The sequence below is a fragment of the Myotis yumanensis genome, unplaced genomic scaffold (assembly GCF_028538775.1).
Source record: "Myotis yumanensis isolate MYYU_CA2020_CCGP unplaced genomic scaffold, mMyoYum1.0.hap1 SCAF_18, whole genome shotgun sequence".
Lineage (NCBI taxonomy): Eukaryota > Metazoa > Chordata > Mammalia > Chiroptera > Vespertilionidae > Myotis > Myotis yumanensis.
This window is the reverse complement of record NW_027223769.1, coordinates 17,227,764-17,245,789: the sequence shown is the minus strand read 5'-3', so window position 1 is coordinate 17,245,789 and position 18,026 is coordinate 17,227,764. Positions and strand designations below refer to the sequence as shown.

General features: G+C 40.4%; 1 protein-coding gene across 1 annotated transcript; it reads right to left on the bottom strand.

Annotated features, from left to right (window-relative positions):
- Positions 1 to 5,883: 5,883 nt before the first annotated feature.
- Positions 5,884 to 14,227, bottom strand: SDR42E1 (short chain dehydrogenase/reductase family 42E, member 1). The gene is made up of 2 exons (XM_070398577.1): positions 14,160 to 14,227; positions 5,884 to 7,223 (listed from the first exon to the last, which is right to left on the bottom strand). The coding sequence occupies exons 1-2, from the start codon at positions 14,225 to 14,227 to the stop codon at positions 6,113 to 6,115; spliced, it is 1,179 nt and encodes a 392-aa protein (XP_070254678.1). The 3' UTR covers positions 5,884 to 6,112.
- Between the last annotated feature and the right edge of the window lie 3,799 nt (positions 14,228 to 18,026).

Sequence of the window (18,026 nt, the reverse complement as noted above, 5' to 3'; positions counted from 1 at the left end):
AGGAGACTTTGAACTAAACTGCTTAAAGGTGGGTCCAGCCCAACTATACATGATTCTAGAAAAGCAAATCAGTCGGATTCTGGAGGAAGAACGCCAGCAAACGTTCAGTTCCCCAGGGGCTAAAAGCGAGCTCCTCTGTAAGGAAGGGAGCACACACTTAGGAAACCACAGAGTATGGTCACCCATGTCCAGGAGTGGACTGTGGAGACTCTAAGTGAGGAACTTTTCCAATTGGGGGGGGGGGGAGAGAAGGGGAGCCAATTCTAAAGACTTTAAAGCAGAAAAGAAAATGTTCTGAGACTCACGTGATGGGGTGATCCAGGATGAAGTTAGCCTTGGGCTCGCCTGGGTGGCAGAGCCCCAATGATGTTTTCAAGGCCCCGTTTTCTCTGAGTTTCCTGGTGTCCTTGACTCGCAGCTGCAGCCAGGAACCCAAACAACATGATCAGAGCTCCGTTTCTCCTTTGCGGCGGGAGAGTCCAGGGCAGCCCCAAAGCCTAGCCTCCTGATGAAGCAGGCACTGCATAGAGAGTTTCTCCAAACCACACCGGAGAAAAGTTGAGAAGAGCTCGTGGATTGGCCCACCTTGTCCCAATGCTTGCCGTCAAAACTTACGGCAGGCTTCTGATTGGCCAGGCCTTGCAATTGGTGGTCAGCCCTATGGAAGGGCTAGGAATGGGTTTCTAGCATAAAAAAGGGAATGGGGTATCATTCTGTAAAGCAATGGTTCTCAACCTTCCTAATGCCAAGACCCATTAATACAGCTCCTCATGTTGTGGTGACCCCTAATTTCATTGTTACAAATTGAACATAATTAAAGCATAGTGATTAATCACAAAAACAATATGTAATTATATATGTGTTACTAATGTTGTGGCCCCACGCCATAACAAAGAAACAGAATTTCTGGAGGATGAGACCCAGAAATCAGGATTTTAAAAAGATTCCCAGATGATTCTAATGTGCAGCCAAGATTGAGAACCACTGCTCTAAAGTAAAGGGATGCTAGCAAACAGTGACAATTTTAATAAGACACGAACTGCTAGTATTGGCTGCCAAGGCCAGCAAACAAGGGGGCCAGGCCATTAGCCCTAGGGTTCACAGCTGGGTCATCCTGAGAGTTGAATTCTACAGGCTATTTCTAACCTGCTGTAAGGCTCCCTGAACTGGTAGGGATTTGGAAAGGAACAGAAAGCAGGGGACACTCCTACAATTGTTAATAAACTTATTGAAACTATGACAAAGCAGTATTGGCTTTCTCATAATTACCATGTTAGGTGATTAAGGAAAATAAAACCTTTTCTTGAAAAGAATCCCTGGCCTATGCTGCAGGCTTGAGAAATACGATAGCCTCGGTAATATGATGCCAGCATTAGTCATTTGGCCTCCAGACATGAATAGTTTTTGCATTACCGTTGGGTTCTACTACAGGGCTCTTTGTCCAATGTGATCTTCCAACAGGCTAATGGATAATTGGCCACCTACTCCTTGGAAGTGTCACCTTGGTGGCAGTGCTGGGTGGCTTATGCCCAGGTATCTAGCAGTGCCCCACATGCACAAGTGTGAACACTGTTCCCTAGCTTTATGCATTTGGGGGATTCAATCAAAGATTGAGGGAAGGTGAGTGCACCTGGGAACCCTAGAACTAATGGAATTCATTATCTCCTGACCTTAGGAAGGGAGTTACCTTTCAGGTAATAAATTGAGTTCTTTCAAGTGGTCAGTTTGCAGCTGAGATTTGGAGTGAGCACAAATAACTTTCCACATTCCTCCCCCTTCTCTAAATATCTCTCAGCATTTAAAAGCTCCACCATAGCACATGCTGAATGACCTCACGTATTTACTAGATCTTATCTAGTCTTGATTTAGTTTACAAACAATCATAATAGATGGGCTATTTTTCCCAGTCTTCAACAGATTAGAAAGAGTAAATTATGTTTATGTGCCAAAAGGGGAAAAATAGCATTCATTTAAGAAATACTTATTGAACTCCTGTTTTGTGCTAAACACTAGGGATACAGTAGTAAGCAAGACAATGGTCCTGACCTCATGGAACTTACAAACATTAGACAAATAATTACAAACTATTACAGTTGTGATAAAAACTACAGAAGATAAGCAGGGTGCTATAAGAGCTTGTAGCAGGACCAGACCTAACTTGTTGCAATCATGGAAGGCCTCTGGAAGAAGAGACTTTAGCTGAGGCATGAAATAAACCTTATGCAGTCAAAAAAAGAGTGGGGGCATGAGGGAGGAACTTGGAACTCACAAACCTACAGAAAAGGATGCAGTGAGGGCAGAGAAGTATGGTGTGAGACGAGTATGGAGCAGTAGGTAAGAGCCAGATCAGACAAGGCCTTTTGGGTCACAATAAAGATATTCAACCTGCACCATGGAGTTTTGAGCAGGGAAGTAACAGATTTACATCTTTTTTTTTTTTTTAGATTTACATCTTTATAGCATCCCTTTACCTGGCATATGGAGAATGGATTGAAGGGAGGGAGGAATGGATGTAGGTGGAAGAGAAAGGAGGTTATTGTTGGAGTATAGGGGAGAGAGATGACACCTGTCTACGGGGCAGTTTTGAGCATGAGCAGAAGGTAGAATCAATGGGCTTAAAGATGGGTTAAGTGTGCCAAGTTAATGGGAGGCAGGGATCAACACTACTTTCTCATGATTTCTGGCATGAGAAATTCAATAGATAATGGTGACATTTACCAGGGAAAGAAAGCCTGTAAGAATTTGGAGGGATTGTGAATTCCATTTTGGATACTGACTGAAAGGTACATATGCCCAGGTGCAGATGCAGAGGTAGGTGGATAGATGGGGTCTGGCGCTCAGAAGAATGGTCTAGGCTGGAATTATAAAGTTAGAACTATATATTTAGAATAGAGATAGAAATTAAAGTCAGGGATTTGGACAAGATCACTTAGGGAAACATTATTAGTATTGTATTAAAAGAGGACCTAGCTCTGGACACTGAAGAAATCTACCATTTTAAATGGGAGTGGAGGAGAAAAGAAAACTGGTGAGATGCAGGTGTGGTAGCAGACTCCAATGATCCCCATCTTCTGGTATTCATGTCCTTGTGTGGTCTCCTCCCACATGGAGTTGAGCTAATGTAACCTATGTAGCTAATATATTGTAGAAATGACGGTGCATGGCCAAGGTTATGGGCATAAAACCTTTGAGACCTCAGAGAGACATGTAGTGGTGCCTCCGAGAGCTGTACTGACAATAAGAATCTTAAGGAGCAGAAGCCCAAAATAGAGGACTTATCTCAAAGAAATTTGTGGGCATAGCTTTTTTATATTGGAGTCAACTGCAAATAAGACTCAGGGGGAAAGAGTGTTCAAAATAATTTTATTCACAGTAACACTACCACGTTGAAGTGAAAGAGATTCAGTATAAAATCTAAAGAGGCTTTTGGACCCCCTCCACCCCTAACTTCTCCTGGGTGGAAGCAAAATGAGAAAACTATGTAGCTGTAAATATGGAGTACCTTTCAGAGAAAAGGATGACTCAGAGGGTGGCGCCAGAGCCCAGACTCTAAGGTGGCCCTCAATGTTCCCCATCTTCTGCTATTACACCACTGGGTAATTCCCTCCCACACTGAATAGTACTGATCTATGTAATAAGCAGTGACTGGGGAGTGACTGTGTGTGATTTTTCAGGGTTAAGTCATGAAAGACATTGCGGCTCCTACCTTGCTCTCTTGGATTATCTGCTCTGAGGGAAACCAGTTGCCATGTCATGAGGACATTCAAGCAATCTTATAAAGATGCCCACATGGTGTGGAACTGAGGTTTCCTGCCAACAGTCACGTGGATGGACCATTCTGGAAGTGGATTCTCTAGGTTTAGTCAATCTTGCAGATGACTGCAGTGCCAGCCAACACCATGAGATTACCCTCATGAGAGATTCTGAGCAAGAGTTGGCATACCCAAATACCGGACCCACAGAAACTAGGAGGCACTGTTTGTTGCTTTAAGATGATATGTCTTAGGATAATTTATTATGTAGCAATAGAACATTAATACAAGGAGAAAGACCAGAAGAGTGTGAGTTCATGGAAAGTAAATAAACTATGTTTCAAGGAGAGAGTAGATAACTATGTCAAATATGTGAAATGGCCAAATGTCTCATACCTGGATGACAATAAAGTCCACATATCAATCCTGAATTTCATTTAGATTTATTGAGTGTGGGAACAAAAACAAAAACATTTTAAAAACAAGTGAAACCCCACTATGCTCAATATACTTGGCTTGAGAAAACTGAGAAGTATCTATCAATCTTTTGAAAGACTTCATTAAAAACATGCTTTGAAAGTCTGTGATACCTCTCAATGGCAATGAACAAATGTTTTACTGTACTTATCTGGTCTATCAGTGACCTTCTCATATGGACACGCCATGTCATTACCAGACTGTAAGACTGTGAAGGGCAGAGAAACCTGCTTCATAGCACCTAGAGTGTTAGATATTCTGTAGGTGCTCATGCAAGTTACCCCGGGACTAAAAAGCAAAAGCATCTTATAAGATTCCAAAAATATTTCACCAAAAACAACCATTACTACCACACTTATGTTACAATTTATACAGTAAAAGTATTTTCACCACATCTTATTTTATGTTCACAACAAACCCTATGTGATGGGCAGGTGGGTTTATAGAAAGATGGTTATAAACTTGATTATAAATGATCATACATCATTCCCATTTCCCAAGTGAGGGAACTAAGGCATAAGAGGCTTCGGTTACTTGGTTAAGACCAAATAAAATATTTATAATTGCAGGCCTTCTGGTATGAGGTTGAACACTTTATCCAAAACATCCAGGCAGCATTCACCAGGGACTGTTTATCTAGCATTCTCCTTCTACAAATACTCTCAGGACAACTCTAACATTATTTTCCACAGCAATCTATAATGTTCTATAATATTTTAATACTGTCCTTTCTGTAGCTGGAACTATGGAATGGGTAAGATGCTCTGTCTTCTTTCCACTGTGGTTCCTATGCGATGGTGCAACTTGAGTATCTTCTAAGGCAGTCCTCATGGGTGGCTAGACAATGCCGCCATTGTTCAAAACATTCCTCATTGGAAATTGCCTTCGGAGAATCAGAATTCTCCCCAGTAAGAAAACCAATCTATTAGTTTAGAGTTGTGCTTTGTTTTTAATTATAAATGGCATCATTAGCTTGCTCATCTTCCTTAAGCATCGGATTTTTAGCTGTTTCCTAAACTTCAACCTGTTCTCAGAGACTAAAAGATCACAAACAGTGAGTATATTCAAACACATTTGTTACGGACTCTGAGGGCATTCCAGAAAGATTAGTAGCAACAACACCTTTTCAACAGAATACCTGAGTAAGAAAACCCTCATAAGGAATGTATAGTAACAATATTAAAAATAATGGCTTAACTTTGTTGAGTGGAACTTTACATCCTGTGTCTAATTTAATCCTCAAAAGAATCTTATGAGGTGAGATAAAAGTCTATTAGTTTAAACATCAAACATTAGCACATGGTCACACAGCTGTAATATGCTTATATCACAACAGGCAAAGACTAATTCCCAAAACATATGCTATGAATAGCTAATGCCTCCCCTATAACACCCACCATTTCCCCAGAGTGTTGGTCTGTAGGGATCTGGCCCAATTTGGTGTTTTTCATACATCTTAAGCCTGTTAGCAGTTTGTCATTCCTGTATCAGAGTGTGTTTTAGTCCCTTTTAAGTAGAATCAGAGTGTATGGAATGAAAATAAGTACATTTTTGGCTTCTGACAAATTCAGGTAAGGCATTTCTAATCTAAGTTTAGCTCCATGGCTCCAAAATGACTACTACTGCATCTATCTAAAGAGGGAGGACACACATACACACACAAACAATTTTCAAATTTATCTGCTTCTTTTTTCTCCCATCAGGATTAGTACAAGGAGATAGGAAATTAAAACTTAAACCAATAATCTATCCTTAAGTAGCAATTTGAAGAGCCAAAATTTGGCACCAGATATCTATACTGATCCATCTATATTTAAGAAGTCCTCCTTCTTTGTGAAACCATCTCAGCAAGTGTGGTCAGCTCCTTATTTTTAACTCACCCTTCACAGTGAAAAACCCACAAAGGACAGCCATGTAGAAATTGCTACAACCAAGAGTAAGACCAACAGACCAACCCAAATAAGACACTCAGAGTCATGATTCCCAGGACTTCTGCCATGACCCCGGGCTTTAAACCATTCTACTATTTCCTGGAGGTCAAATGGCTGAGGCTCATAACCTAGCTCCTTCTTGGCCTTCTCTAGGCTAAAGTAATGTGTGATGCCAGTTTTATTAACTTCTGTGCGGGTGAGGAAGGGCTGGAAGTTGTAGAGTTGACCCAAAACAAAGTAGGCCATCTCTGATAGGAAAGCAAAGCAGTAGATGAGGTTCAAGGGTAGGCGAATAGATGGGAATGAGTAGCCCAGGCCCTCAACCAAAGGCCGGAAGAACTCAAAGTTGTTTACAGGTATGCCATCTGAGATGAAGTAGGGCTTCCCAGAGGCAATGTAGCCCTTGTTAGCTTTCAGGGCCTCTGAGGCCAGAATGTGAGCCTGCACCAAGTTATCCACGTGGACAAATTCAACCAGGCTCTTGGGATCCCCGTACACAAACTTGAACAGACCCCTCTCAATATAGCTCACTATTCTAGGAAGGTGCCTTTGTTCTCCAGGCCCATAGATGCCAGCTGGCCTCAGAGCACAAGTTCTTAAGACACCATTGCTTTTATCCAGGGATGTACCATTGGCTTCTAGCACCTTCTTCTCTGCAATAGATTTGGTCCGAGAGTAGTGATCAGGATGGAGGTGAAGAGGTACGTAAGGGAGAGATTCATCTCCATTTTTGATAACTTGACCTCCAAACACAACATTGAAAGTGCTAGTGTAAACTAATCTTGGCACCCCTCTCCTCCAGCAAGCCCGGAGGATGTTGTCTGTGCCCCCCACATTGACTTCTTCGATCAGCTTTCGATTTAGCTGCTCCCGCCCTGACATACCATAAGAGGCAATATGGAACACACAAGTTATGTCCACATCCTGGAAGGCTTTCTCTATATCAGAGAGGTGGCGGATGTCTCCGCGTATAAACGTGATTCCTTCTGGAATGGTATGAGCAGGGCTGCTGATATCTAACAGAATCACATGGACTCCCTTCTGGTTCAGAGCACAGCCCAGGCTGAAATAATAAAGAGTAAAAATTAGATTAAATCACTTATTAAACTATGCCTAGGAAAAGTGTGTAAAATAATTTACCAAGACTTCTTGACTCAACCTGAATCCCACACCTTACATGTTCACTGGGGCAAGTCTTACACAAATATTAAAAAATTGAGAATACTCACATCTACTTAAATTATAATGAGTTGGTGGCATCTACATGCTACATCCCTGCCCCCCACCCCTCCGTGTTCTAGGCCCTACCATCCATTCTTGGGAATATTTATGAATGAAAACTGAAATAATTGCTATTATTAAAATTTTTTTAAATTTATTTTTAGAGAGAGAGGGAGAATGGAAAGAGAGATAGAAACATTGATGAGAGAAAAACATTGATCAGCTGCCTCCTGTGTGCCCCCTACTGGGGATCAAGCCTGAAACCCAGATATGTGCCCTGGCCAGCAATGGAGCCAGCCACCTCTTGGTGCATGAGTTGACATTCAACCGCTGAGAAATACCAGCCAGGCAAGAATTGCTATTATTTAAAATTGTTTAGTGATGTGAATATCTCCCTTCCACAATTTAATGGCTTTATAAAGAATTTTTCTTGACAAAATGGACAATATATGGATGACAATGCTTAGAGTATTCCAAACTGACAGCAGAGTAAGTGGAAGCCACATTGACACTCTACCAGGACCAAACTGAAAATACAACTACTAGTAAAATACAGAAAAAACACCGAAAAACCAACTGAAGACTAGCTGGACAGAACCTTATAACCAAGGACGGAGAGTGGAGACCTCATAGAGACTGGTAGTAAGTGCAGAGGCATGAAAGAACTAGACTAGTTCCCACAAACAGCAGCTGAAGTTCTCGGGGGGGGGGGGGGGGCGGGGGAGGATTATCTCAGCTGTGGGGGGATTTTCACTGAGAACTCTGGGGTCTAAACCCCAAGCTGGGCTCCCTAGCCCAGAGCCCCAGAACTGAGAAAGGTGCCCACATAACATCTGGCTGTGAAAAGTAGCTGGGTTGATGTCTGCCACAGAGAGATGGCTGGAAATGCAGGCACCCTCTTAAAGGGCCAATGCACAAAATATCATGTGCAGCCACTCACCTTGGGCTCTGGCAGAGTGGATTGGAGCTGTGTGAGCAGAAGCCAGGACTGGGGGCTCTGGGGTTGGAGCTTGGAGGGCAGCCACCCTGGTTTCCTGTGCTCAGTCATTCCCTCACGCTGTGGAGGACATCTTTCTCCAGTGGACCTTTGCTATCCAGGAGGTTTTTACCTGGGGGGAAGGAAGTTACCCCACCCTATTGGAAGACCTCTCACCCCACGTTGTGGTCAATAGCCTGAGGCTAATCAAGACTGGGGGTCAATGGGATTGCAGGCAGAGGTGGGTCTCTGGAGGTTTTGAGTATTTGCCTGACCTAATCCCAGGCCAAGGGATATGAAAAGCAGACTCGGATGCACATCTTGGTCCTTTTCAAAGGGACCCAGCCCCAGCAGAGAGAGCCACCAGCTGTGGATTGCTGATATCTCCAAACAGGGTATTCAGGGCCAGTCACAAACAGCATCTGACATTGTCCTGCACTAGAGATTGAGAGTCATAGCAAATCTATCTAATACACAGACACAAATCCAAACAGGAAGCCCAAATGGGGAGACAAAAGAACAAGCCCCAAATGAAAGAACGAGAAAATTCTCCAGAAGAAGAGCTAAATGAAATGGAGATAAGAAATTTCTCAGACATAGAGTTAAGAATAATAATGGCAAAGATGCTCAAGAGCATGAGAAAAGATATAGTAAGTAAGAAGAATGACATAGCACTAACAAAAACACAGTGGAAGGAATACAGAGCAGAGTAGGAGAAGCCGTGGATCAGGTCAGTGAATTAGAAGACTGGGTAGAAAAATATCACTCAACCAGAGAACCAAAAAGAAAAAAAAAACAGTAGGACGGCTTAAGGGAGCTGTGGGACAACATGAAATGTAACAATATTCACATAATAGGTATACCAGAAAGGGAAGAAAGGGAGCAAGGGATAGAGAAGGTGTTTGAAGAAATAATGGTAGAAAACTTCCCTAACCTGTGAAGCAAAAAGTCACACAAGTTCAGGAGGCACAGAGAGTCCCAAACAATAAGACCCCAAACAGGCCCAGGCCCAGGCCCAAACAAATCATAATTAAAATGCCAAAAATTAAAGACAAGGAGAGAATCTTAAAGACAGCAAGAGAAAAGCAATTTGTTGCCTAAAAGGAGCTCCCATAAGGCTGTCAAATGATTTCTCAACAGAATTCTACAGGTCAGAAGGGAATGGCATGAAGTATTCAAGGTAATGAAAAGCAAGGATCTTAAACCAAGATTACTATATCCAGCAAGGCTATTATTCAAAATAGATGGTGAAATAAAGAGTTTCCCAGACTAAAAAAAAAAAAGGCTAAAGGACTTTATTACCATTAAACCAGCACTGCAAGAAATACTAAAGGGACTGCTGTAATGAGAAGAAGAAATAGAGAGACAGAGAAACATAGGCATAAATAATTAAAAGGCAATAAATAAGTACCTATCAATAATAATCTTAAATGTAAAAGGATTAAATGCTCCAATCAAAAGACATAGGGTAGCTGAATGAATACAACAACATGACCCAATTATATGCTGTCTACAAGAGACTCACCTCAGAACAAAAGACTCATACAGGATAAGAGTGAAGGGATGAAAAAAATTTTTTCAGACAAATGGAAATGAAAAAAAAAAGCTGGGGTGGCAATATTCATAGACTTCAAAATGAAGGCCATCACAAGAGACAGTAAAGGTCACTACATAATACTAAAGGGATCAATCCAACAAGTGGATATAACCCTGGTAAACATACATGCACCCAATATAGGAGCACCTAAATATATAAAAGAACTTCCAGAGGACATTAAAGGAGAGATCGACAGGAATACAGTCATTGTAGGAGACTTTGACACCTCACTGACTTAACTGGATATATCCTCCAGATAAAAAATTAATAAGGAAACATATATTCTAAATGGCACACTGGATCAAATGAGTTTAATTGACATTTAGAGAACATTTCACCCCAAAGATGCATAATATACATTCTTCTCAAGTGTACATGGGACATTCTCAAGATAGACTACATGTTGGGACACAAAACAAGTCTCTACACGTTCAAGAAGATTGAAATCATATCAAGCATCTTCTCAGATCACAATGGAATGAAATTAGAAGTCAAATATAGTAAAAACACTCAAAAACATTCAAACACGTGGAAGCTAAATAGCATGTTATTAAACAATGAATGTGTTACCAATGAGATCAAGAAAGAAATCAAAAACTTACCAAAAACAAATCAAAATGAACACACAACAACCCAAAATCTATCGGATACAACGAAAGCAGTCCTGAGAGGGAAGTTCATAGCACTACCTCAAAAATAAGAAAAGTTAATAATAAACTATTTAACCCTACAATTTAAAGAATTAGAAAGAAAACAACAAGATGATAATAACCAAAATTAGAGCAGAAATAAATGATATAGAGACCAAATAAATAATAAAGAAATCAATGAAACCAAGAGCTGGTTCTTTGAAAAGATAAACAAAATTGATGAACTATTAGCCAGACTCATCAAGAAACAAAGAGAGAGGATCCAAGTAAATAAAATCAGAAACAGAAATGGGTAATTAACAACTGACACTACAGAAATGCAAAGGATTTTAAAAAATACTATGAACCACTATATGCCAACAAGCTGGACAATGTGGATAAAATCGACAAATTCCGCCCTAACTGGTTTGGCTCAGTGGATAGAGCATCGGCTGCGAACTGAAGGGTCCCGGGTTCGATTCCGGTCAAGGGCATGTACCTTGGTTGCAGGCACATCCCCAGTGGGGGGGTGTGCTGATAGATGTTTCTCTCTCATCGATGTTTCTAATTCTCTATCCCTCTCCCTTCCTCTCTGTAAAAAATAAAAATCAATAAAATATATATATTTTTAAAAATCGACAAATTCCTAGAAAAATGCAATCTTCAAAAACTGAATCAGAAAGAATCAGAAAACCTGAATAGGCCAATAACAACTGTTGAAATAGAAGCAGTCATCAAAAATCTCCCAGCAAACAAAAGCCTGGGTCCTGACGGGTTCACAGAGGAGTTTTACCAAATGTCCAAAGCAGAACTAGCACCTATACTCCTAAACTATTTCAAAAAATCCAAGAACACTTCCAAGCTCTTTTTATGAGTCCAGCATTGTCCTAATTCCAAAACCAGATAAATACACTACAAAGAAAGAGAATTACAAATATCCCTGATGAACATAGGTGCTAAAATCCTCAACAAAATTCTAGCAAATCAGATCCAGCAATTTATTAAAAAGATCATACACCATGACCAAGTGGGATTTATTTCAGGGATGCAAAGCTGGCACAATATTTGCAAATCAATAAACGTGATACATCACATAAACAAACTGAAAGACAAAAATCACATGATCATATCAATAGACACAGAAAAAACATTCAACTAAATTCAACACTCATTTTTGATAAAAACTCTTAGCAAAGTGGGAATAGAGGTATCATATCACAACATAATAAAGGTCATATATGACAAACCTACAACCAATATCATATTCAATGGGCAAAAACTAAAACCATTTCCCCTAAGAAGAGGAAAAGACATGTTTGTCCGCTTTCCCCACTCTTATTCAACATAGTAATGGAAGTCCTAGCCACAGTGATCAGACAAGAAGAAGAAATAAAAGGCATCCAAATTCAAGAGGAGGAAGTAAAACTCTCATTATTAGAAGATGACATGATACTGCACATAGAAAAAATAAAGTCTCCACCAAAACACTACTAGATTTAATAAATGAATTTGGCAATGTAGCAGGATACAAAATCAACACCCCAAAATCAATGTCATTTTAATACACCAATAATGAATTCTCAGAAAAAGAAACTAAACAAACAATCCCATTTACCACTGCAACAAGAAAAATTAAGATACTTAGAAACAAACTTGTACTCAGAAAACTATAAGACATTGAAAAAAGAGATAGAGGAAGATATAAACAATGGAAGAATATACTGTGTTCATGGATTGGTAGAATTAACATCACTAAAATGTCCACACTACTCAAAGCAATTTACAGATTCAATGCAATCCCTATTAAACTACCAACAGCACATTTCACAAATCTAGAACAAATACTCCAAAAATGTATATGAAACCAAAAAAGACCGAAATAGCCACAGCAATCTTGAGAAAAGAACAAAGTTGGAGGGATCATATTACCAGATATCAATTTATACTACAAAGCCACTGTAATCTAAACAGCCTAGTACTTGCACAAAAACAGGCATATAGACCAATGGAACAGAACAGAAAACCCAGAAATTGACCCAAGACATTACACTCAATATTTTAGAAAGGCGGCAAGAGCATACAATGGAGTCAAGACAATCTCTTCAATAAATGGTGTTGGGAAAATTGAACAGATATACGCAAAAAAAAAAAAAATTACAACCAACTTATACCATATACAAAAATAAACTCAAAATGGATAAAAGACTTAAATGTAAGCCATGAAACCATAAAAATCTTAGGAAAAAACCATAGGCAGCACAATCTCAGACATCTTTCATTTCAATATGTTTATAGATATATCTCCTATGGCAAAGGAAACTAAGGAGAAAATAAACAAATGGAACTACATGAACATAAAAAGCTTCTGAACAGCAAAAGAAACCATCAATAAAACAAAAAGGGAAGGGATCCCACTGCATGGGAGAACATATCTGGCAATGATACATCTAATAAAGAGTTAATATTCAAAATATATAAGGAACTCAGACAACTTAACAAAAGACAAACAATTCAATTAAAAAATGGGCAAAAGACCTAAATAGACACTTCTCCAAAGCAGACATACAGATGGCCAAGAGACATATGAAAATATGCTCAAAGTCACTGATCATCAGAGAGATGCAAATTAAAAAGACAGATATCATCTCACACCTGTCAGAGTGGCTACCATCAACAAATCAACAAAGGACAATGCTAGCGAGAATGTGGACAAAAGGGAACCCTAGTACACTATTGGTGGGGATGCAGACTGGTACAACCATTATGGAAAACAGTATGGAGTTTCCTCAAAAAATTAAATATGGAACTGCCATTTGACCCAGTGATCCCACTTCCAGGAATATGTCCTAGGAGACCTGAAACACCAATCAGAAAGAATGTATGCATCCCTATGTTCATAGCAGCACAATTACAATAGCTAAGATCTGGAAACAGCCCAAGCACCCCTCAGTACATGAGTGCTTAAAAAAGTTGTGGTACATTTACACCATGGAATAATACTATGCAGCAGTGAAAAAGAAGGATCTCTTACCCTTTGAGACAGCATGAAGGAACCTAGAGAATATTGTGTTAAATGAAATCAGTCAGAGAAAGATAAGTATCACATGACCTCACTCACATGTAGAATCTAATGAACAAAATAGATCCAGAGACATAGAAGCATGGAACAGAGTGTGGCATTTCAGAGGGAAGGCAGAGGTGGGTGGGAAGGAATCAACCAAGGAACGTGTATGCATATATGCATAACCCATGGACACAGACAATAGGGTGGTGAAGGCCTGGGGCGGGAGCCAAGGGTGGGCCAAAATGGGTCAATGGGGGGGAAAAGGGGACATATGTAATACTTTCAGCAATAAAGATTTAATTAAAAAAATAAAAGAACTTTTTAACATGGAATAAACCTGTAGCTCTCAATTTTAGTATCTGAGCAGTGGGCAAAATAGTTCATTCCTGGCTTAACACTATACAAACAAGTAAAAGTATATACTGTATTAATGTCAGAGTTGAAAGCTATACTTTTTTTATCAGCAACCACCAGTAAAATAATTCATAGACATATTTTACAGATGCACTGACCGGAAACCAAAATAGCCACCTCCTCCTGTAATGAGGACAGTTTCCTTCGGAGATTTTTGGGAGTCCATATTAGGCAGTCAAAAGAAAACTGGACCTATAAGAAAGAAGTATGCAACACTGTTACTGATCCAAATGCAAATATGATTATCCCTAATTTGGGGCTAACAAAAACAAAAACAAAAAGGCAGTATGCTCTAGAAAGAAAAGCTAAGGCCTAGGTTCTAGTCATGGCTGTGTGAAGTTAGCCAACTCCTCCTCCCTTCACTTCTTGGGCTTCAAATTTCTTCCTATGTAATATAAGGACAGAAATATCTGCTCTGTCTGCCTGATAAGGTCAATGTGAAGGTTCAATAACAATTACCTGGGAGTGCTTTGGAAACCGCAAAACACTTTTCCAAATGTAAGGCATTATTCTTAATCATTGGAAAAAAATTAGAGCCTTTTTGGAAAGTACTCATTCAAATTTGGCAGGGAGAACCATTTTTTTCCATGTACTAGAAAAAGCAAGAAAAGAACTCTAGCCCTAGTCACTATGCTCAGTGGTTAGAGTGTCTGCCACTAGAGAAGTAAAGAAGAAAGGACATTGAGACTGGTAGGAGGGGCAGAGTTGCGAAAGAGGCTGGTCGGACACCCACATGGGCTGTTTTTTTCATCAGGAGGAAGATCGTCTCTGCAGAGACTGCCTGTGAAGAGCAAGGGGTCCCAGCCTCACACCAGACCTCCAGCCCATGGTTCCACAGCTAGGAAGAGAAGTTCCCGTAACTATGAGCTGTAAACACCACTGGGGATTGTAGCTGAGTAACACAGAGGCTGCTAGAGACCCAGGTGTTTCTTCTAAAGAGCCGGAGCATGAACTTACTCAGACTCCATTCCTCTGAGCTCCTATGCTGGGCAGCTTTGAGGGACCCAGACACATATGGGGAGGACCTAGATTGTCTGGCATGGGGCAGGAACTCATGTACAGCTTTCTCACAGATGCAGGGGTCATTGTTCCTGTGCTGGGACCTCCCCTGCCACAGAGTTAACTGACAGGGGCCATATGCAGCAGTGAAATTGAGTCTCCATCAGAGTGGCTCACACTGTTTGCTCCACCCTGGTGATTCCCTGAGACCCTGCCCCACCCAAGCTGTTTGTAGCAGCTTTTCCATGTGAATGGCCTATCCTGGCTCAGACTTTAGACTTCCTAAAATCTCTCAAACAAGCTGCAACTGATGTCAGCATGCCCCAAACCTATCAATAAAAGGCCCAAAACCCGGCACTCAGCTGGGCCTCACAGCTGGGCCTCACCTGGGCACTTCCTAGCCCAATAGAAATAGCATCCTTCTTCAGATTTCTCTGTAGCTTTTGCAAGGTGACCTCAGGCAGTGGCTGATTTTGCACCTCTCTAGAGACCAAAAAGAGCCAGTGCACCTGATGGACAGCTTCAAATCATAGCAGATTACAACTGTACACATCCACAAGCTACACACTCAAGGGGCAGACTCAATGAGCACCAAAGCCCCACTGAAGCAAGGTCTACTCCAGCCGTGGGCAAACTATGGCCTGCGGGCCGGATCCGGCCCATTTGAAATGAATAAAACTAAAAAAAAAAAAAGACCGTACCCTTTTATGTAATGATGTTTTCTTTGAATTTATGTTAGTTCACACAAAGACTCCATCCATGCTTTTGTTCTGGCCCTCCGGTCCAGTTTAAGAACCCATTGTGGCCCTCGAGTCAAAAAGTTTGCCCACCCCTGGTCTACTCCATAGGGGTTTTTCCTGCACAGCAGCTCTCCCACTATAGTCACAACTGGTCCTCACAGCCAATTTGCCTGGAGGTCAATTCCTCCAAGTGACAGCAACAACAATCAAGGCTCAATTACAAGACTGTGCACACAGCCCACATAGGGGTGCACCTGGAGTGCCCAGCTCAGATGACTGAGGAGGTTGAGACACATAAGTTGGTTGCCACTGAGTCCTACAGGACACCTACTACATAAGGCCACTCTACCAATTCTATGAGACATAGCAGCTCTACTTAATACATAGAATCAAAGCATAGGGAAGTAGCCAAAATTCGGAGACAAAGAAATATGTCACAAGTGAAAGAAATGGAAGCAAGCAAACTACTAGATACAGAGTTCAAACCATGGTTATAAGGTTACTCAAGGATCTATATAAGAGCATCAAGGGATTTAGTGAGACTTTCAAGTATCTTAGTGAGAATGCCAAAGACATGGAAAAGGACCAGTCAGAAATTAAACACACTAACTGAAATAAAGAATTATTTACAAGGTTTCAACAATAGAGTAGAGGATTCTGAGAATCAAATCAATGATTTGGAATATGAGGAAGCAAAAAACACCCATTCAGAAGAGCAGAAAGAAAAAAAGAATAAAAAAATATGAAGAGCCCTAGCCAGTTTGGCTCAGTGAATAGAGCGTCAGCCTGAAGACCAAAAGGTCCCAGGTTTGATTTCAGTCAAGGGCACATACCTTGGTTGCAGGCTCCTCCAGTGCCCTGGTCAGGGTGTATGCAGGAGGCAATCAATTGATGTGTTTCTCTCACATCGATGTTTCTCTCTGTCTTTCTCTTTCTTCAACTCTCTCTAAACGATCAATGGAAAAATATCCTTGAGTGAGGATTAACAAAACAAACAAAAAGATTTTTAAAAAATGAAGATAGTGTAAGGAGCCTCTGGGACAACTTCAAGTGTACCAACATTAGCATTATGGGGGTGCCAGAAATTAGAAGAGAGAGCAAGAAATTGAAAACCTATTTGAAGAAATAATGACAGAAAAGTTCCCCTACCTGGTGAAAGAAATAGACTTACAAATCCAGGAAGCACAGAGAGTCCCACACAAGAGGAACCCAAAGAGGCCCACACTAAGATATATCATAATTAAAATGCCAAAGGTTAAAGACAAAGAGAGGATCTTAAAAGCAGCAAGAGAAAAGCAGTTTGTTACCTACAAGGGAGTGCCCATACGACTGTCAGCTGATTTCTCAACAGAAACTTTGCAGGCCAGAAGGGAGTGGCAAGAAATATTCAAAATGATGAATAGCAATATCCAAAGTGATGAATATAACCAAGATTACTCTACTCAGCAAAACTATCATTTAGAATTGAGGTCAGAAAAAGAGCTTCACAGACAAGAAAAAGCTCAAGGAGTTCATCACCACCAAACCAGTATTACATGAAATGTTGAATAAAGAATCAGAGGCATGTAAACATGGAACAGACTGAGGAATCTCAGAAGGAAGCAGGGAAGAGGGGTGGGAAGAGATTAACCAAAGATGTTACCTATGGACACAGACAATAGGGTGGTGGAGGCCTGGGATGGGACAGGATGGGAATCAGCTGGATGGGTGTGGGGGAGTAATAGGGGGGAAAGGGGGATAGCTATAATACTCTCGACAATGACAATAAAGATTAAAATAAATAAATAAATAAAATAGCACACTTGCAGCATGGTTTAATATTAGTATTTTATTAACTATATATATATATATATATATATACATATATATATATATATTTTTTTTTTTTTTAAATAAGGGGTAAAAATTTCCTTCATATAACAAAACACATTCCCCACCCCAGAAGATCTATAAGTACTGCATGTGCTCAAGGCCTATTGGGGTCTTACTTCTCCCTCCCTTGTCATCTATGCCAAAATAATAATTATTATTATATAGGTTATAGCTTATTAAAATATCTATAATATTTTCTCAAGACTCCTAGGCCCCATTCTGACAAGAACAAGACAACAAGGAAAAAGTGGGTGACTTAACTCTTCCCACTTAAGAGATGAAAAAGGCAGGAGGCATGAAGGACCTCAGATGCAACAGGAATACACACATACTCACTCAAGTAATTAGAAATAC

What these genes read in the sequence shown, in the direction of transcription:
- SDR42E1 (XM_070398577.1), bottom strand. Translation starts at nt 14,227, where the DNA reads ATGGACTCCCAAAAATCTCCGAAGGAAACTGTCCTCATTACAGGAGGA. An exon ending in GGTGGCTATTTTGGTTTCCG is followed by an intron (nt 7,224 to 14,159) that starts GTCAGTGCATCT and finishes TTATTATTTCAG; the next exon opens with CCTGGGCTGTGCTCTGAACC.